The 22,551-nt window shown below is 39.2% G+C and overlaps 1 protein-coding gene across 2 annotated transcripts in view; it reads left to right on the top strand.

Moving 5' to 3' along the window:
* The first annotated feature begins 399 nt into the window (after positions 1–399).
* The window catches only part of LOC132187481 (mediator of RNA polymerase II transcription subunit 15a-like protein), a 35,023-nt gene continuing 12,871 nt past the window's right edge, over positions 400–22,551 (top strand). Inside the window, exons 1-5 of one of the 2 annotated variants that reach the window (XM_088517132.1) lie at positions 400–574; positions 4,452–4,563; positions 4,722–4,842; positions 15,789–15,859; positions 18,236–18,441. In XM_088517132.1, coding sequence (XP_088373258.1) covers positions 429–574; positions 4,452–4,563; positions 4,722–4,842; positions 15,789–15,859; positions 18,236–18,441 — 656 coding nt within the window. In that variant the 5' untranslated portion in view covers positions 400–428. Of the gene's footprint in view, positions 575–993; positions 1,316–4,451; positions 4,564–4,721; positions 4,843–15,788; positions 15,860–18,235; positions 18,442–22,551 lie in introns of those variants that run through there. The other variant, XM_059601806.2, reaches the window with a different exon arrangement.

Below are 22,551 nucleotides of genomic sequence, written 5' to 3'. Positions count from 1 at the left end.
TTTGAGCCTCACCAAAACCATTTTTAGGTTATTTTGGTGAGACAATTTAACAAAAGTAGCTTAAATCTCTACTTTTCAAACCCATTACGTAAAAAAAAAAAAGTAAAGTAAACAGTACTCACCAAATATAAAAAATATTGTTTACTCACTTATTGATTAAACAACTCATTTTTTTTTTCTTTTTTTTTTCCTAAGAATAAACAAATTGTTGAAAAATAATATTTAAATAGAATAGTAAAAATGAATTGTTAAAATAGTGAAACGGTGGTGGATGCTTTAAAAATGTGAGTTATTAGATAAGTAAAATTCGGTGAGACTGGTAAAAAAAATGTGAATTGTTAGGCAAGTAAAATTTGGTGACTCTTATCTTAGCAATATCCCCTTCTTTCTAGTTTGAGCGATTTTAATTTGAGTTTCACTTCAATTCAATGGATACCAATAATTGGAGGCCCAATCCGAGTCAAGACCCCGTTGGGGGAGGAGGAGGACCAGGAGCAGTAGGCGCTGGAGGCGGAGGAGAACCCACCATGGTCACCGGCGTTTGGAGGACCCAATTACCGCCCGAAAACAAAATGTGATTCTCTCTCTCTCTTCTTAACGAATAAAGTGAAATTCTATTTTGCGCTTTCCTGATATATATATATATATATATATATACACACGGATTGAGTTTGATTTGAGTGTTTCGGTTTTATATATGATCAAAACTAGAAATAGTTTCTAATCTCTAACTGTAAGTTTCCGTGTATGCCTCGTTATACACTTACAAGTACAGTGATTGCGCTCTCGATTTTATTGGATATTGCTTTATGCATGGTTTCTTGTTATTTTATTTTATTTTTTATGTAATTTTTTTTTTAAAGCAATTAACGGTTATTAAGGGTTAATTACTGTAAAGCTTGTGATTATTAAGGGTTAGTTACTGTAAAGCTTACTAAACGTACAGGCGGTTACGGTTAGTCAGTCTTTTGACCCTATCAAATGGTTCCACGGCTCAGTTCATTTGAGGCTGAGAGAATCTTATTCCGTCGTGTTCATATTACACAGTAGCAAACGTATCCATAAAGTTCTGCCCAAAATATTCCCTTACCTTACCAATATCCCCTTCTTTCTAGTTTGAGCGATTTGAATTTGAGTTTCACTTCAATTCAATGGATACCAATAATTGGAGGCCTAATCCGATTCAAGCCCACGTTGGGGGAGGAGGAGGACCAGGAGCAGTACGCGCAGGAGGCGGAGGAGAACCCACCATGGACACCGGCGATTGGAGGATCCAATTACCGCTCGATTCTCGTCAAAGAGTTGTGAACAAAATGTGATTCTCTCTCTCTCTCTCTATCTCTTCTTAACGAATAAAGTAAAATTCTATGTTGCGCTTTCCTGATATATATATGGATTGTGTTTGATTTGAGAGTTTCCTGATATATATATATATATATATATACGATCAAAACTAGAAATAGTTTCTAATCCCTAGCTGTAAGGTTCCGTGTATGCCGCGTTATACAGTTAGAAGTACAGTGATTGCGCTCTCGATGTTATTGGATATTGCTTTATGCTTCGTTTGTTTGTTTGTTTGTTTGCTTTTTTTTTTTTGTTTTTTTTGTTTTGTTTTGTTTTGTTTTGTTTTGTTTTTTTTTGACCAACTTTGCGTTCATCGTTTTGACTGCCTTTTGTGTTAAGATGTAAATATTTCTGTTAGGGTCAGTTTCCCTGGCCTGCCGGTTGGACTCGTGTCTCCCTAGTAAGCTCGATAGAAGTGTGTTCTTGTAGTAGCTTTTTACACCATAAACAGTGTTTTGAGTGTTTACAATATTAAATGGAGAAGCATTAAGCGGAAGCTTGGTTTTTTAATTTAGGCACTATTGGTTTTGGAGGAGCGAAAAGCCTAAAACACATGTAGGCTTTGTAATGTACGTGCATGTTTGACATTTAACAAGCTTGATTTGTGGATGAACATTTCAATGGTAAAATGGAACTATTTCTGTGAAGTTATATGGTATCATCTTAAAACGGTAGATAGTTGCTTAAATTTTGGTCAAGATGATCTCACGTGAAAGAAAAAAAAAAAAAAAAAAAATTAAAGAATACTCTTGGGGAAAAAAATCCTTGAAAGTTTGAAAAAATGCATTTTAAAATATAAGAATGACAAATCTTCGAATCCCCATACTGACATAGAGGATGGAAATTTTTCGACATCAAAAAAGAATGACAAATCTGACTTTAATTTTAAAGTGGCAGAAGTCATGGATTTGGGTAGCCTACTTCATCATCAATCACAGGCTTTACAACCATAACTTTGTTTAAAGGCACACAAGTATGTGAAGAAGAAACAGTATCACCATCACAATTCATATTAGAAGAGTGCTCACAAAGCATACTCTTAAAGTGACTACTTGAGAGTTTACACAACTTTGTCTCAAGAATTTTTAACTTATCTCTCAAACATGTGTTTTTAGCCTGTTAAGGCACAACAAACAGCACATGCATTCTTTAATTTAGAGATTAAAATTTATTTTTTCCTCCAAATATTAGTGAGTTTTTTTGAACACTTTTGCCAAAATCTGACAAATTCTCAAGGAGATTGTTTTCTACACAGTCAAATCTCCGAGAGGCACTTCATACTAGTTGTAGGAACATCCATGTTCTCACAAAACAACACAAAATTCCCAGATGGATTCATGAATGGGGTCAAGGATCACACAGGGAAAAGACCTTTTCCTTTGGTCTCTATACCCGCTCTGATACCGACTGAGAAATATAACAACCAATTCTAACTCCAAACACGTGGAAGCATATACCAATATGCAATTAATCAATATATTAATTGAACACGTGTATAAAAATATCAAGCCAACAATCACTAACAATCATACAACACAATGTTTATGTTGACGAAGAGGAAAACTTTGCACTAAGGAAAAACCTCTCCGGGGCATTCAAACCTAGGATTTCACTACTAAAAGAAGAACAAACTACAGACAATTGTAAAATTGACAACCCCTTTGCCACTTTACCCAGACAATCTGGAGGACGACTTGCTCCAAGTGTCTCTACTCCAACTCCTTTAGGTTGTTCTTCAGAGAATGAACACCTTACTGATCACCACCGATAGACTTTAGTTATTGCCTAGATTGTGTAGTCACAGCACGCCGACTTGAATCCCAATCCAAGAGTCTTCTCATGAGCAAACCCTTGGCACAACACTCAAGAACGTTGTATAGTTTTACACCAAGGTCTTGGGACTCATCTCTAAATACTCTCTTTGGAGGCTCTGAAAAACGTCTCTAAGAGATGTAGAAAGTTGAGATCAAACAGACTTTAAATAACAATTAGTGTTTTCTGTGCGGCAGCGTTAAAACAAGGAAGTAGGATGTCTGGACATGGCTAGGGTTTTTCAAAGATAACCACCTTCCATGTCTGGACATCAGGCAATCAAAATGTTTCGCTCGCAGGAATGTCCAGACAGTTCAGGGGACAGTAAAACTTCCTGGACTCTTGATGCCTGGACATCTATGTTCATGTTCGGACATCTCTCAAACCCAAGAGCTCATGTCCACAACCAAGTCTGGATCTTTCTGTAGACAACGCCATTCTAGAGTAGCTCATGCCCAGGCCGCCATACCAATGTCCGGACATCACTTAAACCCGAGGGTGAGTGTCCACTATCGTGTTTGTACAGGCCCAAGGTCGGTGATTCCCTTGAACTAACTAGGTCCGGACAACCTATGTTACGCACAGAACTTCCCAAGTTTCCAAAACATAAAATTAAGCTTTGGACACCGAATGAGCCAATTACAAAACCTAACATAATATGTTCAGGAAAGCTTGGGGGTCTATGATGTGAAAGCAAGGTGTGCTGTTGTGTGACTAATAATTGTAACACTACACTCTCAAGTTACATAGGTCTCACTTAACCCCCCAAAAAAAGTTATCTTGGTCTTCCCACGATGTATACTGAAGATTAGCAGTAAAGGTTTTTTGGCCTTTGTGGATGTTTATATGTCTAAGTTGAGTCCCAATGATAACCATGGATTAAGGGTTCTCTCGTATATTTCTTGTGTATATGGATTGCGCCCCTTTGCTCGTTGTTTGAATATACATTATTTATCAAAAAAAAAAAAAGTGCTAGTGAAACTTGCTGAAGTGCTAGTGCAGTGTTGCTGCCCCGCCCTTATAAACTGAAAAATTAAGTTGAGAGAACATTTTTCGGAGTTCCAAGTTTGTGGCTTCCAGATGGTAAAGCATAAACAGTCATGTACTGCCGCTTCTCTTTCTTTCCCTGGAAAAGTACTTGTTTTTTGTTTTTTGTTTTCATTTTAAATTTCATGAATTGTATTTATAGTTTCTCTTGGTGTTTTTGTGGCTTAAGTTCTGCACTGTCAGCATAGTTTATCAATTTGGATCTCTTTGTGGCCGGTATTTATTAAGAATACATCTGATTTGTATAGAATGGATACATTGAAGAGGCATCTTCCCACTTCTGGCGAAGAGGGATTACATGAACTCAAGAAAATAGCCACAAGGTTTGAGGAAAAGATTTATGCTGCTGCCTCAAGCCAGGTACTTCCATCATAATGCTCCCATAACTTTCATGATGTATACATACATTTCCTTGCATGTATACTTGGAGAATAGATAATACTACGGTACTTCTTTTTCTTTTTTGCATCTTATAGTGCCATGAGATTTAAGTTTTTTTTGTTGATCCCTCATTTCAGTCAGATTATTTACGAAAAATATCTCTGAAGATGCTTACAATGGAGACCAAGTCTCAGAATCCTATAGGCAATTCTTTGCCATCCAATGCTGCTGGCAGTAGCAATAACCCCCGAGATTCAGGTATATAGAGTGTTGTGCTTGATTTTACTTGCATATTTAATATCCATCCCGTTTCTCTCTAATTTTGTGCTTTTGACACTGGTACATGAATATTTTTCACTACATTCACACATTATATATCCAGACATACATTACTTGGATAGGTACATATATAGATACATGATTGTATGTATACATAGTTACTTATGTTTTCGTGACTTTATCATTGTGAACAAGGATGCAATTCTTTTGAAAGGTAGAAAGATGGTCCTTTTTTTTTCCTCACGTCCTGAAATGTACTATTGCCAATATTTTATTGGTGGGGATGTGGAGAGAAGGCAGATACTACATGGAGTTGAATAGGTATGTCTAGCATTTGTTGGGTTGCTTTGCCATTTAAACGGATTATCAAAAATGCACGACACGGACTAGTGATCTCAATGATCACAAGAAACCAATACGCAGCAAATATATCAATTAAAAATACTGCAGTAATAAAAATCTGAAACCACCATAAATCTATCACACATCAACACCACATAATTTTTGTTGATGGAGTAGAAACCTTTGAACACTTTAATGGTAAAACCACTATAGGGCAGCAAAATGCAGGAAATCAATTACCGAGAAAGAATACTTCACATTCATAGACACGTACAACCATTGTAACGCTAAGATGATCTGTGTGCAGACAAGCTCCTCATTTGACAACTCCAGCTCGTCACTGGCCTATCTTTCTTATCTGATTCCCTTACTAACCCATTGATAGACTTGTTGATGTAGAAATCAGCAATGTGGATTGGTAAGTCCAAGAAATCTAAACCTCAAGGCTCATACCATCAATAATGATCTCTTGGCACAAAACTCTTAAGTACTCGGTGTTTGGACCACTCAATACCAATGGTGCTTAGCTCAGTAGTCTCTCATGCTTGTTCTTCTTTTTCTTAAAAAATCGTTCCTTTTCAAATCCCTTATGGGCTTATGAAAATCTTACTTGAATTCCAAAGTTGGTTATGATTTTTAGTGGCAATTTCTGGACGCCAAAATAATTTGTCCGGACATGATTAGGGTTTAATGCCTAATCACAGTTCCATGTTTGGACAGCTGCGAACACAACAGCACACGGAGCTCCTTGGAGTCTATCATGTTCGTACACTAGCGCACGTGCGGTCTCTTGAAGTCCTCATGTGCAGACACCATCGCACAGATCAACACACACAACTCCTTGGTAGTTTTCATGTTCGGACACCATTGGACGGATCAACACACACAACTCCCGGGAAGTCACCATGTGTAGACATGTGCGCAGAGGCTAGTGCACACAACTTTTTGCTAGGACCATATTTAGTCATTAATCCACATGTTCCGGCATGAGCTTCTATGCTTGATTTCTTTGAGAAGTATTCAACTCTTCTACCAAAACTACCCAATACCATAAAATACATAGGAACATGTTTTGGACACTGAATAGGCCAAATGAAAGCCCATCTCTCAAAATGTAACACTTTCGAAGACATGAAAGTACTTGGAATTCGATGATATCTCGTGTCTTATTTTTATGAAGGCTCTCATCTCCTCTTGCATCGCTTCCCTCCACTTTGGATCATTATGCCTCTTGTAACTTTCTAAGGATCTCAAAACCTTTATGGATGTTTCCTACACAACAGCCGTATCAATAGCTTCTTCAACATCTTCAAAATACACAATGTACTTATGAACAAATTCGATTATCTTGATCATAAGGTCCACAAGAGAGAGACTGCCCTAGCGATGGCGCGATAGGCGTTGCATGCTAGGGTCCGGCGAGTTTCCATGGAGCGCAACTTCTCTTTTGAATCTAAAACTTTCTGCCTTTCGGCAAAAGGTGGGTGTCCTAATCTTTGTCTGAAGGAAAGGAGAAAAGGATTCGTTGGGTATATTTTTGCGAGCATCCAATGTTCGTCGTGGTTGGTGGAGACGGTGGAGGCGGCGATTCAGTCTCAGGTGAAGGAAGAAATTGCCAAATCTTACCGTGAGGGAGATAAGGTTACAATGGTCCACGGGGGAGGTAATAAGGTTGGAAGGTTCTTGGAGGTGTCAGTTTTTGTTGAGGGTGGTCGCAAGGGAGTCATTTGGCTTCCGAAGAGCCGTTTTGGGAGGGGGTGGTGGCGATTTGCGGGAGAGCTTCGGCATCTATTGGCAGTTCAAATTAAGAAGGCTGGGTTGGTGGATCTTGGGGGTTCCATCTACTGGGGGGGGGGGGGGGATTCTTGTTGAATCCTCCTTCTTCAGATGCTAATTCCGGGAGGTTGTTCGTGGATGTCCTTTGATCTACTTCTGGTGACGAGGCGAAAGCAATTGGATTGAAGGTTCTCTCCTCAAGTTTTCTAGATCTATTCCCGGTGCCTTCTTGTTATGAGACGGGGTCTGATGGAGAAGGGCTGCGATCTGCCGTGGATTGCTATGCGTTGGAGAGTATGCCTAGGTCCATGGCGGCGGCGGCTATGTCTTTGAGGTCCAAGAAGAGGAAGGGTAATTTTGGTATTACTGGGTTATTGAGGAATCTAGGGCAAATTCAATCTAAGTTGGACCGGGTCCTTGTTGGGTTAGCCTCAAAGCCCAAGCGTAGGAGGAAAAGGTTTGGTTTGTTTGGCTTAGCTAAAGCAACCTTTGGTCGAGAATCTAGGTCTATCCTTGAAGCAGGTTCGGGTCAATTTTCGACGCTAGATTCGGATCTGGGTTTGGGTCTGTCCTCAAATTTTTTGAAGCCTGTTTCTGTTTTTGCTCCTTCGGTCACTGAAGCAGATGTGGAGCTGCCGGCTAGGTCTCCTTCGAGTCTGCAGGATGTGTCGTAGTCAGTTTGTTTTCCTGATTTGGGTTTCCCATCGAAGACTACTTTGTTACCGGAATCTCCAGCGGTGGCTAGCTCTCCGGCGAGTACTCTGGCTGTCTATTACGCGGCAACAAAGGAAGTTTTAGCTCAGACTGATCGGATCTTTTCCTCGGTGAATGGTTTGATCAATCGGGGGTTTTCAGGCTCCAAAGTGGGTTCTCCTTCTTCGATCGGGTTTTTAGGCTTGGTCGCCGTGTGTACAACAATGGCGGAGGTGCAGCCGGAGCCTTCTGTGGAAGTTGGATTGGAGAAGGCGATGGGATGCTGTTTCGGTGATGGGATAACTATTCATGGTTGCGTGTTGAGACCTAGTTCGTCGTCGGAGGCTGCTATGTTACCGGAGACAGCCCAGGGCCGGTAGAATATTCTGGTGAGTACTGTGTCCAGGGTATCTGTTTCCCTTGTTGCCAAGGTGAAGGCCGCTATCTATCTGGCAGAGGCCTCTGCCTCTCAAGCGTCTCTGGCAGTGGTCTGTGTCCCTTTGGAGGTAGCTCTTGTTAAGGCTGATCGTATCCTGGCATCGGGAAAAGGGTTGCTTCATCAAGGGTTTTTAGGGTCTAGAAATGCTTCTCCTTCTTTGCCTGCGATGAAGTAGGCTTCATCTTCAGTTAAAGGTTCTAAGGTTGTCGTCGAAGAATCACAAGTCTGTTCTTCTTCGAAGAAGCACATGGCAGAATTGGGTTTGAGACTCAGCAAACCTTTTCCTTGCATGTCGGAGGGTGGTCTTCCAATTTACTCCTCTGTCTCCAAGTCTCAAATAGGGTATACCCGGAGAGTGAAGGAGAAGATTGCTAAGCAGTTGTTGCATAAGAACAAGGAGTTGTTTGCCGAGGTTGTGGTGGAAACTACGGAGAAGGGGGTGGAGAACTATTCGGAGGTGGTGCTAGATGCGGTGAAATTTGCCTCCATTGTGGGATTGTCTGGTGGTGAAGGAGGTGCCGAGAAAAGTCTTTTGAAGCTTTTTTCGAATATTGAAGAGGAGATGGAGCCCTATACTCCAAAGGTAAAAGGGAAGAAGGAACTCAAGAATTTAGAATGCTCCATCAATTATGAGGCTTGAGGGAGACTTTCTTCGGAAAGGTGCCAACGTCGGCGGGGTTGTGTTGGAACCAAAAATGCATTTTCATTTCCCCCAGAGGTGCATTAGGGGATTTGGGTTTTTAGGGCTGGTGTTGGGCTAGTGTGGGCTTTAGTCTTTGGGTTCTCTTTTTGGTTTTTCCGTTTGGCTGTGGTTACTTGGTGGATTTTTGGTTTGGGTCTTCTTGGGTTTTGTCTTTGGGTTTTAAGTTGGGCTACCTATGTATTCTTTCTTGTGTACCTAGAGGCGCATTGCGCTTTTTTTGATATATACAATATTACTTATCAAAAAATGAAAGTACTTGACAGTGGGCTCCTTTTCTTTCCACCACTCACATGAGGTCTTTGCAGTTCGTGATTGTAGGTAGACCCTATTGATAATGTGACATGCAATTTTGACAGCTTCCCAAAAATAGGTGGCCAGATTTTTACAATTCATCACTTGACTCTTTCTTTCAACCACTTCATTTTGTTGAGGAGTGATGGGTGCCGAAAACTCTTGCTTGGTGTCGTTCTCCTCACGGAAGTCTGCAAAACTTGTATTCTCAAATTCTTTGACATGGTCACTTCGAATTCTCTTTATGTAGTAGCCCTTTCCATTTTGTAGCTTCTTGAATATGACTTTGGCATGTTCAAAGGCTTCAGACTTTTCTCGGAGTAAAATGACCCATGAATATCTTGGTAAGTTATCAACAATTACCATGTACTTCCTTCCCCCTATACTTTCGGTGCTTGATGGTCACATCAAGTCCATGTGAAGCAGCTCGAGAGGTCTAGAGTGTGGATGGAATTTGTCTTCCCGTGTTGGGACTTGATATGCTTTCCCATTGACTTGGTTCACAAACGGTCTTCTCTATCTTTACCAATTTAGGCAGCCCAAGTATGAAATCCTTCTTTGCTGCCTTGGAGAGATCCTTTAAAGTTTAGATGTCCCAAGCAGTGATGCCACAATTCCACTTTATGAAACTTGGCTCTGTTGCAGCTTAAAGTGGTACTTGGCTCAACCGCATAACAGTTATCAGTTGTCTTTAGTCCTCCCATGATCCATTCTCCATTGTTGTTGAAGTCATTACATTGCTTCTTGGAGAATTGCAGCATGAGATCATCATCACATATTTGACTATACTTGCCAGGTTCACCTTGAGACTTTTGTCATAGAGCACATTGTGTGGCAATGGAAGTCCTGGAATCTCAACTGTGTCCTTGTCCTTCACTTGTGACTGACTACCATCACCAAAGGTGACATTACCACCCTTGCACTCATCAATTTGTTTATACGTAGGCTTATCCCACGACATGTGTCTAGAGCAGCCACTGTTGAGGAACCAAAGGCAAGCGTTAAGCACCTTAAGTGTAGTGTGGGGAACGAAACACAAGGAATCATCTTTCTTCCAGACCTTTTTGAGCTTGGGTTTGGTCATGGGATGGTCATAGGTCCCTTGAGTTCTATTTTTCTTAACCATGGAAGACAATTTCGACAACTCATCAAGTCTCTCACTAATGAGCTTGACTTGCTCAGTCAAGGCTCTAACCTGATTCTTATAATCAGGTTCATCTCTCCTAGAGACATTCTTTTTCCTCCAAGTCTTTTGTATCTCAAAATAAGGCAGTTTGGTCTAGTGTGACCAACAATCCCACAATGAAAATACGTAGGAACAAACTTGGTTGAAGTCTGTTTCTTAGAAGAAGTCATGGATTTGGGATTCACACAATCATGCAAACAAACAGATTTTTTCCCTATCCATATAGGCTACATTAGCCTTGACTCCATTAGCATTCACATGCTTGACAAGCATGGTCTTATTCATAGACACACAAGCATGTGAAAAGCATTAAAAGAACCACAACTCATACTCAGTTAATGCACACCAAATTAAATTTTCAAATTATCACTTGAGAGTTTATTCAAAGAATCCTGTCTCATTTATTCTTTCACAAGAGATTTAACCTTAGTCACTAACATGATATTTTCAGCTTGTAAAGCATCACAGACTCACATATATCAAAAGGATTTTTCAACTCATCAAGCAAGCGATCTTTTTTGCTATCAATATCTTTGAGCTTTTTGGAAGCTCTTTTGTTCATCTTTGACAAATCAGAAAATTTCTCAAAGTGATTATTATACGAAAACTGCAGATCATTTACCTGCTCAAAGTCATCCTCGGATAACTATATAGAGTTAAGAGTCATGAGACTCTAGGACGTTATTCATAGAATCGGTAAGAGACCCAAAATTCCCACCTTTCACAATATTGCTCATATCCAAAGCATTTGGAAAGATTAACTCCATAAAAATAGGGGTCAAGGATCACACCCAAGAATTTAATCCGGACAAAGTGAAACCGCTCTTATTCCAATTGCAAGATGCAGAATAGCGACCCCAATGATCACAAGCAACCAATACACATCAAATATATCAATTAAAAATATTGCAGTAATAAAAATCTCAAACCACCATAAACGATAAATCAATCTCACATCAACAACAAAGAATTTCTGTTGATGAGGTGGAAATCTCTTTTAACACTTCAAAGGTTAATCCGCTTGGAGGCAAACTCAGGAACTCAATCACTAAGAATACTACACATGCATAGACACTTACAACCACTGTAGCATAATTCCCTTGTCGAGCCACCGGTAGACTTCAGCTCATTGTTGATGCAGAAATCAACAATGTGGTTTGGAAACTCCAAGAGATCTAAACGTCAAGGCTCATACCATCAATGATCTCTTGGCACAAAACTCTAAACACTCGGTGTTTGGAACACTCAATATCAATGGTGTTTAGCTCACTAGACTCTCTTGCTTGTTCTTAAAAAATTGTGCCTTTTGAAACCCCTTATAGGCTTATCAAAATTAGACTTGAATTCCAAAGTTGATTATGAATTTCAACGGCATGGCCCGGACACCAAAATAACCTATCCGGACATGATTAGGGTTTCATTATTAATCATAGTACCATGTCCGGACAGCTGCACACAGAGAAGCACACGAAGCTCCTTGGAATCCATCTTGTCCAAAGACCATTGCTCATAGAGAAGCACACAAAACTCTCTGGAAGTCTTCATGTCCGGAGACCATCACACGGATTAGCGCAAACGACAACCTAGATGTCTTCATGTCTGGACACCATCACACTGATCAATGCAAACAACTCCATGGAAGTCACGATGTTTGGACATTTGTGCATAGGCCAGCGCGCACAACCTGTTGGCAGAACCATGTGTGGATATCAATCCACCTGTCTGGACATGAGCTTTTGTACTTGATTTCTTTGAGAAGTCTTCAACTCTTCATCCTAAAGCCTAAGTAAAACACTACTCAATGCTATAAAATACAAAGGCACATGTTTTGGACACTGATTAGGCCAACTAAAAACCAACAAAAAAGAACTGAGTTGTTGTGTGGTTCTGTGGGGATAGTTCAGTGGGTTAGCCAGTGAGGATGGCAGCTTGCCTAAACGGTCCTTTGCGGCTGTGCTTGTCCCGACTCCGGGTGGTTTGAAGCCGTCGTTGAAGCTTAGGCTCCTGTGGAGGTTTGCTTTGAGCTGGGGAGGAGCCTTCCTCTGGGTGGCGGCGCCTCAATGCTGGAGGCGTTGAGGATCTTGCTCTCGCTGAAGATGCTTCTTGCAAAGGTTAGGGCTGACATGGATCAGGTTATTTCTTTCGGGTTGGGCCTAAAGATCAAAGCCAAGGGGAATTAGGATGAGGGCTGGGCTGGGTGTCAAGTTGAGGGTAAAGCCCAATTATTTGGGGAAGTTTTGGGTTGACCTGGACCGGGTTTTCTCTTGGTTGGAACCGAAACCTAATTTTCTTCTTGGGTATAGGCTGAAAGCCTTTGGATGCAAATTTCCGGGTTAGTTCTACTTCGGGTGATGCTGTGGCTCTGAGTCCTAAAGCGGGTCTTGGGGTTGATTCTACGGCGATGGGTGAAGCGGCTGTCTCTGCTTCTCCAACGGGTAAGATTGATGTCCGATTTCCATCTCCGATGAAGGGTCTGTTCCGGCGTGGGTTTTTTAGGCCTGTGTCTTCCTCTCCGCCTGAGGAGGATGAAGTGCTGTCTCTGGGTTCTACTGAGTCGAATCCAAAGGGGACTGGCCCTATTTTGGATCTTGATTCGTCTTTTGGTGGTTCGGAGTCTTCGGCTAGCGAGGTGTTGCGACAGGGTTCTCAAGGTGTTGGGGACTTGTCCTCAAACGTGGGCGTTGTCTCGACGAAGGGTGAGAAAGATCCTCTGGAATTGTGGCAAGAGAGAGTTGTTGAGCTTAGAAAGTTCCATCAACTTTGGCTTAGCCGGCAGGGTTGCTCAGGGTAGGAAGGACAATATTATAGGGGTGTAGGCTTTCGTGTGGGGTGTTTTTTGGGCTTTGGGTGTTTGCTTTGAGGGTTCTTGGGTGGGTCTTTGGGGTCTCTTGTGGGTGCTCCTTGTGAGCTTAGGGTTTTTCTTGGGTGTTAACTTAGTGGAAGACTAAGGTAACTAATCAAAGAGTAGCGCCTTTGGTTTTGCGAGGAGAAGCGTTTTCGTCTTCTACCCAAAAAGATAAAAACAAACCCGCAGGCTAAAAGAAAGATAAAACTCCGCAGAGTATTTGAGAGAGAATTCTCTTATTTTATAATAATTCAATGGATTTTGTTTTACAAAATAAGCAAGCCTATTTATAGAAAATAAATACTTGTAGAGAAAGTAAACCTACTTCTAGTAGAGAAAGTAAATCTAATCCTAGTAGAGAAAGTAAATCTAATCATAGTAGGAAAGAAAAATAATTAAAGCAAATCTAACCCTATTAAGGAAAGAAAATAATGTTTTAATAAAATAAAATAAAATCCTAATATAAAATTGATAATCAGCGGGAATCATGACAATCTTTCATTTTGCACTTCCATTGTCTGAGAACGGATAAAATTCTGATCAAGCGGCGCTACTCCAATATTATTTTTGATATTTTCCTTATTTTCGTTTTTACCAAAAATATAGGTAAATATCGTCCTACATCAGGTGCATCTAGGCGCTCTCTTGTTATACTTCCTGTGTAATAGCGTTGTTGCACCTCTTAAATTTGCATTTTTTTGATATATACAACATTACTTATCAAAGAAAAAGTTCAGTGGGTTAGTCTTGGTTGCCCTTGGTGTTTGTGTTGAGGGCTTTGGGTGGGTTGTTGGGTTTTTCTTTAGGCTTGCTTTGGCTTCCCTGTGTACACTTCTTGAGTAATAAGGGGCACCTCACGCTTTTCTTTTTCTTTAATAAAACACATTATTAGTTATCAAAACAAAAATTGCTTATGCATGTTCTTTGTTCATCTCCCCCACCCACCATTTTCCTTCAATATTTGTTTTCTCTCTAGCGTGGTGTCTGTTTTTATTGTTTCATATTGAATAGGATTAATAGGTTTGTCATCCCAAGTTCACAACCAAGGGCAATTGCCATGATCACCTTTTGAGTTATGTTTTCATAAACCACTGACAGCCCCTTACCCATGCCTTTGAAGTGAATGAATTCTGTAATGGTTTTATCATCATATGTAAATCTATAACACTAATAATTCACTGTTATTCATTTTGAGATTTGATCTGTACCCAAAAAAGAAAAAAGAAAAAGAGGAGAAAGAGATTTGATGATATTTTCTTTGGGCAACCACTGCTTTCCTCATCAATTTCTCTCTCTTTTGCTATGTATGGGAGGGGCTTTATAATATTTATCAAGGTCTTTTTCGTTACGGTCATATCAATATTAGGTAATTGGTTAACTTTGGAACTTATATATTTAGTTGGTTTGGATTATCATGGGTCATGCCTAGTAAGGTGGCGGGCTTGTTTGCTTGTTGGTGGTTGAAAGGTCGTTCTCGAAGCGTTGTTGTGTTGAAGATGGTTCCTCTATGCCTCGTGTGGTGTTTATGATTAGAAAGGAATGCGAGATGCTTTGAGGATTGTGAGAGATCCTTGGAGGAACTCACGACCTTCTTTTTTTACACGCTTTTCACTTGGACAGCAGCTGGGCTCGCTCCTTTAGTGATTAACTATCCCAATTTTCTTGTTCTTTTCTCTTCTCCTAGTTAGACATTTCTCTTGTATACTCCTTGTGTACTAGGGTTGCGCCCTTCTACGCTTTTGATATATAAACATAACTTATCAAAAAAATATTTGACCTTGTCATGCTGCAATTTTCCGATTCTGGCTTGTTGATTGGCCACATAAGATTTCTTGTTTCAAAACTTTCTCTAGGTCCAAGGGCATCCAAAAAGACTCTAAAAGGCTCACTAGACCCGTTGTGTGTATCTTTTCCCCTTTTTTAGGAGTTTTGGTAAAAGAATTAAAGAACAATTCTGCTAGTTTCGCATATTAAAACTTTGCAATATTCTATGGCAAGTATAACCAATAGATTGTTTCTGTGTACTTGGGTTGCCCCTTTGCCTTTTTTAAATATATCTCAATTATTTATATATATAAAAAGGTTTAACCAATAGATTGTGTTCATGGTCACTAATGGTGCCTCAACCCTCAGAGGGCATAACCCTCAAGCTACCTTTATCTGCTTGGTTTTAGTTCACCTGGGTTGTGTTGAGACATGCCAAATGAGAGGTCAAACTCCATCCTTATACCGACCTGATTTCCTCTTACATAAAAATGAGAGATCAAATTCCTATCAACAGTAGCCAGTGAATGTTGTTATATTCATCCCTAAGGTGAAAACAAACTATTGAGACCTCTAAGGAATTATTTGATGAAGGATGCACATTGGATCAATTGAAACTAGATGAGGAGTCTTAATAATTTAGTGTGCAGAGAGTGTAAAGTAATTTGCCTTGGGATGCCCTATTTTTACTTCACATGTTTACATCAGAGTTGTTATTTAATGTGCATATGATCTTTCGGAGTGAAGATTCTTTGATATAAATGTGTGTCTTATTAATTTGTTTTTCACTAGTCTAGTGTTCTCTTAGCTGGCCTTCTCTAAATTATTTTCCTTTCTAATGGTTATTCATTCAGGTGCTCATATTGACACATTGATATCTTTGTAGTGTCTCTAGATTTCATGGCTCAGACAGGACATGCAAATGGGGGTGATTGGCAAGAAACGGCTTCTCAAGAGGTAATATGAGAAGGCTTATGAATTTCAATTGTAGAGGGCTATTTATAGGAGTTCAATGGCTGAAGTGTTATTATTCAGTATTGCCGGTACATGAACGCTCGTTTCTACTATGTCGAACGTTCGTTGCTAGGGTTACAAGCAAACATTCATCTTTACTTTGTCGAACGTTTGGGTCTAGGGTTCCAAGCAAACATTCGTTTGTCGAACCTTGAACACTCGACTAAGACAATGAGTTAAGATTCTTCCCTTTAAAACAAACTCTGACAAATCCAATAGTCAAACCAAAGCTTACTTATTTCCAATTAATATTTGGGGTATTACAATAACTCACTAATTTTGTGTTGGATTCATATCAATTTCACAGGTCATGTCAGATTCATCACCCCCATTATCCCCTTCTCATCCCCAAATATGATGTGGCATGCTCCTCCAAACTAAAAAACCAATTCCTATGCACCAAATGTTATGGGATCACGCCATGTCAGCTTTGGGGGATGAGAACATAATAATGGGGTGATGTATAGTGTTATTCCTTAGGAATATCTATTACCCAAGAATGGGATGATCTTGATATTTTTTTCTCAAAAAGTTCTTTTTTTTTTTTTTTTTATGGAAAAAAATATATATATTTTTAACGGATGATGGACCACCCTAAAGAAAAAAAATATATTTTTTTGCACATAATTTTTAAAATTATGATATTTTAAAAACTTAAAACAAAATATAATTTAATTTTAATTACAAAATTTGGTCATTTATATGTTGTTAGGAATGATTCAATTCAAATTCGTCTTGTTTGAAGAACAATCATCTCTATTTAAAATTTTAAATGAAATATTTGAAATAGATACTATTCATCTATTTTAAACTTACGATTTAAAGTTGAAGTATTTAATATTAACTTTTTAGGGTTTAGTCATGACTCTGAAATTAGGGGTGAAAGGGTGGGTGGTTATTAATTGTCTGCTAACCACTAACCACACTAACCGTTAACCGCTCTTGAAGACGGTTATGAAAAATCGCTAACCGCCTTTACGTATATTATATAATATGGGATAAATGTAAAATTAAGTACAAATCACTAAATGTGGTATAAAAAATAATTTATAAGTCCCTGTAGTTGGCCTAAATTACAAATCACTCACTGTGGTATAAAAAAGAATTTATAGGTCCTCAAGGTATGCCAAAATAACAGTTTACTTTACGAAATAAATTTCCGTCAAGTAATTAACAAAATCTGTCACTTTGCAATGTCATACCCAATAAAAACGCGACACATATTATTATTAATTTCTAACTTTCAAAAATAACAATTAGGATTTTTCACATTATTTTACAACTCCAACTAAAATTGCACATCATCCCTCACTCCGTGTGATACTATTATAGTAAATTAACCTAATATTAATACAATAAATTAACCTAATCTCTTATATTCCCAAAATTTTACTCCGTGCGTAACTCTCCCTCATCTTCATCTTCCTCAGTCACTTTACAAAATGTGACCATCAAATTCTCGCAAAATGCTTTTAAATCGTGGCGAGGAAGATGAAAATGAATGAGGGTTACACATTGGGTAAAATTCAGGGATAGAAGATATTAGGTAAATTTACTATAATAGTATGATGTGACAAAGTAATGGATTTTGTTAAGTTACTTAACGGAAATTGATTTTAGGAAGTAAACTATTATTTTGACCTACTCTTAGGATTTATCAATTATTTTTTATACAACATAGATTGATTTGTAATTTAGGCCAACTACAAGGACCTATAAATTATTTTTTATACCAAAGTGAGTGATTTGTAATTTAGGCCAATCACATGGACGAATTTTGTATTTATATATATATATATATATATATATATATATATATATAAATATAAAAAAAAAAATGAAACGACGTCGTTTTGTGCTTATATATATAAATTTAGAAATGATGTCCTATGTAGTAGGGTATTATCATATTACCATATAAACGACATCGTTTTTGTTTTTTTAATGAACTTAATTTTTTTTTTAAAATATTTTTTTAAAAAACAGTTAATGGTTATTAAGGTTATTAATCGCTAACCGCTGGTTAATCGCATAGGCGGTTGTTAGCGAATACTAACCGCCAAAGCAATTACGGTTATTTATTAGCCGCCTAGGCGATTACGGTTAGCGGTTATAGCCAATAACCGTTAACCCGTAAAGGCCTTTTCACTCTATCTGAAATGGATCCGACCGACCCAGTTCCTTTGAAGCTGAGATAATCTTATTCCGTCATGTTCATATTACTTATTCTGTCATGTTCATATTCAACAGTAGCAAACGTATCCATAAAGTCCTTCCCCAAAATATTCCCTTACCTTACTAATATCCCCTTCTTTCTAGTTTGAGCGATTTGAATTTGAGTTTCACGTCAATTCATTGGATAACAATAATTGGAGGCCCAATCCGAGTCAAGCCCCCGTTGGCAGAGGAGGAGGACCAGGACCAGGATCAGGAGGTGCTGGAGGCAGAGGAGAACCCACCATAGACACCGGCGATTGGAGGACCCAATTACCGCTCAATTCTCGTCAAAGAATTGTGAGCAAAATGTGATTCTCTCTCTGTCTTCTTAACAAATAAAGTAAAATTATATTATTTTGCGCTTTCCTGATGTATATACGGATTGTGTTTGATTCGAGTGTTTCGGTTTTATATGTGATCAAAACTAGAAATAGTTTATAATCTCTAGCTGTAAGGTTCCGTGTATGCCGCGTTATCCAGTTACAAGTACAGTGATTGTGCTCTCAATTTTATTGGATATTGCTTTATGCTTGGTTTCTTCCTTCATCGTTTTGACTTCCTTTTGTGACTGAGTTAAGATGTAAATATTTCTGTTAGTTTCCCTGGCTTGTTGGTTGGACTTTTGTCTCCCTAGTATGCTCGATAGAAGTGTGTTCTTGTTGTAGCTTTTTACACCATAAACAATGTTTTAGTGCTTCTTTTTTTTTTCTTTTTTTTTTTTTTTTTGTAAAAAGCAAAGGCATGTGGTAAGCTTGAGATTTGAGTGTTTACAATATTAAATGGAGAAGCATTAAGCGGAAGCTTGGTTGTTTAATTTAGGCATTATTGGTTTTGGAGGAGCTAAAACACATGTAGGCTTTGTTATGTATGTTCAAGTTTGACATTTAACAAGCTTGATTTGTGGATGAACATTTCAATGGTAAAATGGGACTGTTTCTGTGAAGTTATATGGTATCATCTTAAAACGGTAGATAGTTGCTTAAATTTTGGTTAAGATGATCTCACGTGAAAGAAAAAATAAATAAATAAAAAAAATTAAAGAATACTCTTGGGGAAACAAATCATTTAAAGTTAGAAAAAATGCATTTTAAAATATAAGAATGACAAATCTGACTTTAATTTTAAAGTGGCAGAAGTCATGGATTTGGGTACTTCATCATCAATTACAGGCTTTACAACGTTAACTTTTTTTTTTTTTTGGATAAGTAGTGTTTATATAACAAAAGTGCAGAGGGGTGCAACCTTAGTACACAAGGAGTATACAAGGAAAACGTCTAAATAGAAGAAGAGAAAAGAACAAAGAAGTCAAGATAGCTAATTACTAAGGGAGCGAGCCAAGCTGCTTTCCAAGTGTAAAACGTATAGAAGAAAAAGGCCGTGAGTTCCTCCAAGGATCTCTCAGAAGCCTCAAATCATCTCTAATTCCTTTCTAACCACAGACACCACACGATGCATAGGGGAACCATTTTCCAAACAACAGCACTCCAAGAGCGATCTCCCGACCACCAACAAGCAAACAAGCCCTCCATCTTGCTAGGCATGACCCAAGACAAACCAAAACGATTGAAGATGGCATACCATAAGGAATGAGCAATCTCACAGTGAAGGAAAAGGTGATCAATAGTCTCCCCATCTAATTTGCACAAGCAACATCTATTGATCACAATAAGATTCCTCTTTCTGTGATTATCAATATTAAGGAACTTTCCTAACACTGCCGTCCAAGTAAAGAAAGCCACTCTCGAAGGTGCCTTCGTGCACCAAATACTCTTCCAAGGAAAAGGACTTGCCTCTTTGCTTACCAAGGTATTATAGAAAGATCTAACATCGAACTTCCCTTTTCTAGACGGAACCAACCAAATTTTATCCTCCCCTTCCCTACTCATTGTGTGAGAATATAACATAGTACAGAACGAGGCTAGCACTTCCAATTCCCAATCATGGACCGACCGAAAGAAGCTAACATTCCATTGAAGAGTTCCACCCGTAAGCTCCAAATTGTCAGCAATGGACGCATCTTTTGCACTAGCTATATTGTATAGGCCTGGAAAAGTTTCCTTGAGGATCGTATCTCTGCACCAAACATCATCCCAAAATTTGATTTTAGACCCATCTCCTAGATCGAATCTAGTATGTAGAAAACAATCACCACCCCTTACTAATATACCTACAAAGACCCACCCCATGAGGCCCAGGAGTATCAACAAAATGCCATCCACCCCACTCAGAACCAAACTTGGCATCCACAACAATTCTCCACCAAGCCTCTCTCTCATGCGCGTAACGCCACAGCCACTTCCTTAGTAAAACTTGATTGAAAACTCTCAACTTCCTAATCCCTAAACCACCTTTAGAAATAGGAGAGCATACCTTGTCCCAGTTAACCAAGTGATACTTGAGCTCTTCGTTTTGACTACCCCAAAGAAAATCACATTGGAGCTTCTCTATCCGCTTGGCCACAGAAGCAGGTAAAGGGAAAAGGGACAAGAAATAAGTAGGAAGATTAGAGAGCGTGCTCTTGATCAGAGTGAGCCTTCCTCCCTTGGAAAGATACAACATTTTTCAACTAGCCAACCTACGCTCAACCTTTTCCAAAATATCATCCCAAATGGTCTTGGCCTTAAAGCAAGCGCCCAAAGGGAGCCCCAAATACTTCAATGGCAAAGAAGCTATACCACAGCCCAAGACCCCAGCCAACTCTCCCACATTAACCACATCTCCTATCGGGACCAAAGCTGATTTAGCCATATTCACCTTTAGACTTGAAACAGCTTCAAAACAAGTAAGTAATGCTTTAATGGAGCGAATTTGATCAAGATTCGCCCCACAGAAAACCAACGTATCATCTGCAAATAAAAGATGAGAAATGTTGACCCTCTCAGACACATTAGCTCCCACTGAGAAGCCCGAGATAAAACCATTATTGATGGCAGCAGCAATCATCCTACTAAACGCTTCCATAACCATGACAAACAGAAACGGAGACAAAGGATCCCCCTGCCTCACCCCTCGAGAGCTTCTAAAGAAACCGGAAGGAGTGCCATTTATCAACACCGAAAATCGAGCAGTCGAGATACAACGCTCAATCCAAGAACACCATTTCTCGCCGAAACCACACCTCCTAAGAAGATATAAGAGAAACTTCTAATCTATATGATCATAAGCCTTCTCCATATCCAATTTACAAAGCAGCCCCGGTTCCTTAGATCTGATCCGACTATCCAAGCATTCACTTGCTATAAGAATCGAATCCGTAATTTGCCTACCCTTAACGAATGCATTATGAGGCTTTGATATCACCCTATCCAGAACCCTCCTCATCCTATTAGCAAGAACTTTAGCAATAATCTTATAGGTTCCACTTATAAGACTAATAGGGTGAAACTCCTTAAATTCAGAAGCCCCAGGCACCTTTGGAATAAGAGAAATGAAAGTAGCATTAAGGCTTTTTTCAAACTTACCACGAGCATAAAAATATGAAAAGACCACCATAATGTCTTCCTTGATCACCTCCCAACAATCTTGAAAAAAAGCCATAGAGAAGCCATCCGGACCTGGAGCCTTATCTCTGTCCATGCCTTTTACCACTTCCAAAACCTCCCTTTCCTCAAAAGGAACTTCTAGCCGATCAGCCTCGCCCGCATCCAAAACATCAAACGCAAGATTATCCCCCCTAGGCCTCCAATTGGAACATTCAAAGAACGAAAACTCATAATATTGCACCGCATGGTCCTTAATGATGTCTTGGTTAGAAAAAAGAGAACCATTAATAGCTATGGAATCAATGGAATTGCATCTACGATTTGAATTGGCAATCCAATGAAAGAACTTAGTGCACTTGTCACCCTCCTCGAGCCAACGAATCCTGGATTTTTGTCTCCAACTAATTTCCTCTTGTAAAAGAGTAATCTCCAACTCCCTAATAATCACCCTTTTTCTTTCCTTCTCTTCTTCATCTAAATCTCTCTCTTCCTCCAATCTATCCATAGCCTTCAACTCTTCCGGTTTCTCTATGCACCTAGCACTCATTTTTCCAAATTCAAGCTCATTCCATCTTTTGATGTCCGCCTTTGGCTTTTTGGCAAAATAAAACTCGGAGAGCCAGAAAAAGTATAAGACGACCACCAAGCCCGTACCCTATCCACAAATCCATCAGTTTTCAATCACATATTCTCGAATTTGAAAGGCCTCTTACCCCTAACCATGCCATCACAATCAAGCAAGATGGGGAAATGATCCGAACACAGTCTAAGCATCCTCTCCTGTATCATGTCAGGATATTTGATTTCCCATTCTGGAGAAACTAAAAATCGATCGATCCTAGACCGTGAGTAGGAATTAGACCAAGTAAATGTCCCTCCAGCAAGGGGAATATCCATAAGCCCCTGCTCGGATATGAAATCCGAGAAATCTGTCAT

This window comes from Corylus avellana, chromosome 6 (genome assembly GCF_965113065.1).
Source record: "Corylus avellana chromosome 6, dhCorAvel1.hap1.2, whole genome shotgun sequence".
Taxonomy (NCBI): Eukaryota; Viridiplantae; Streptophyta; class Magnoliopsida; order Fagales; family Betulaceae; genus Corylus; species Corylus avellana.
This window is presented reverse-complemented; position numbering and strand designations above follow the sequence as displayed.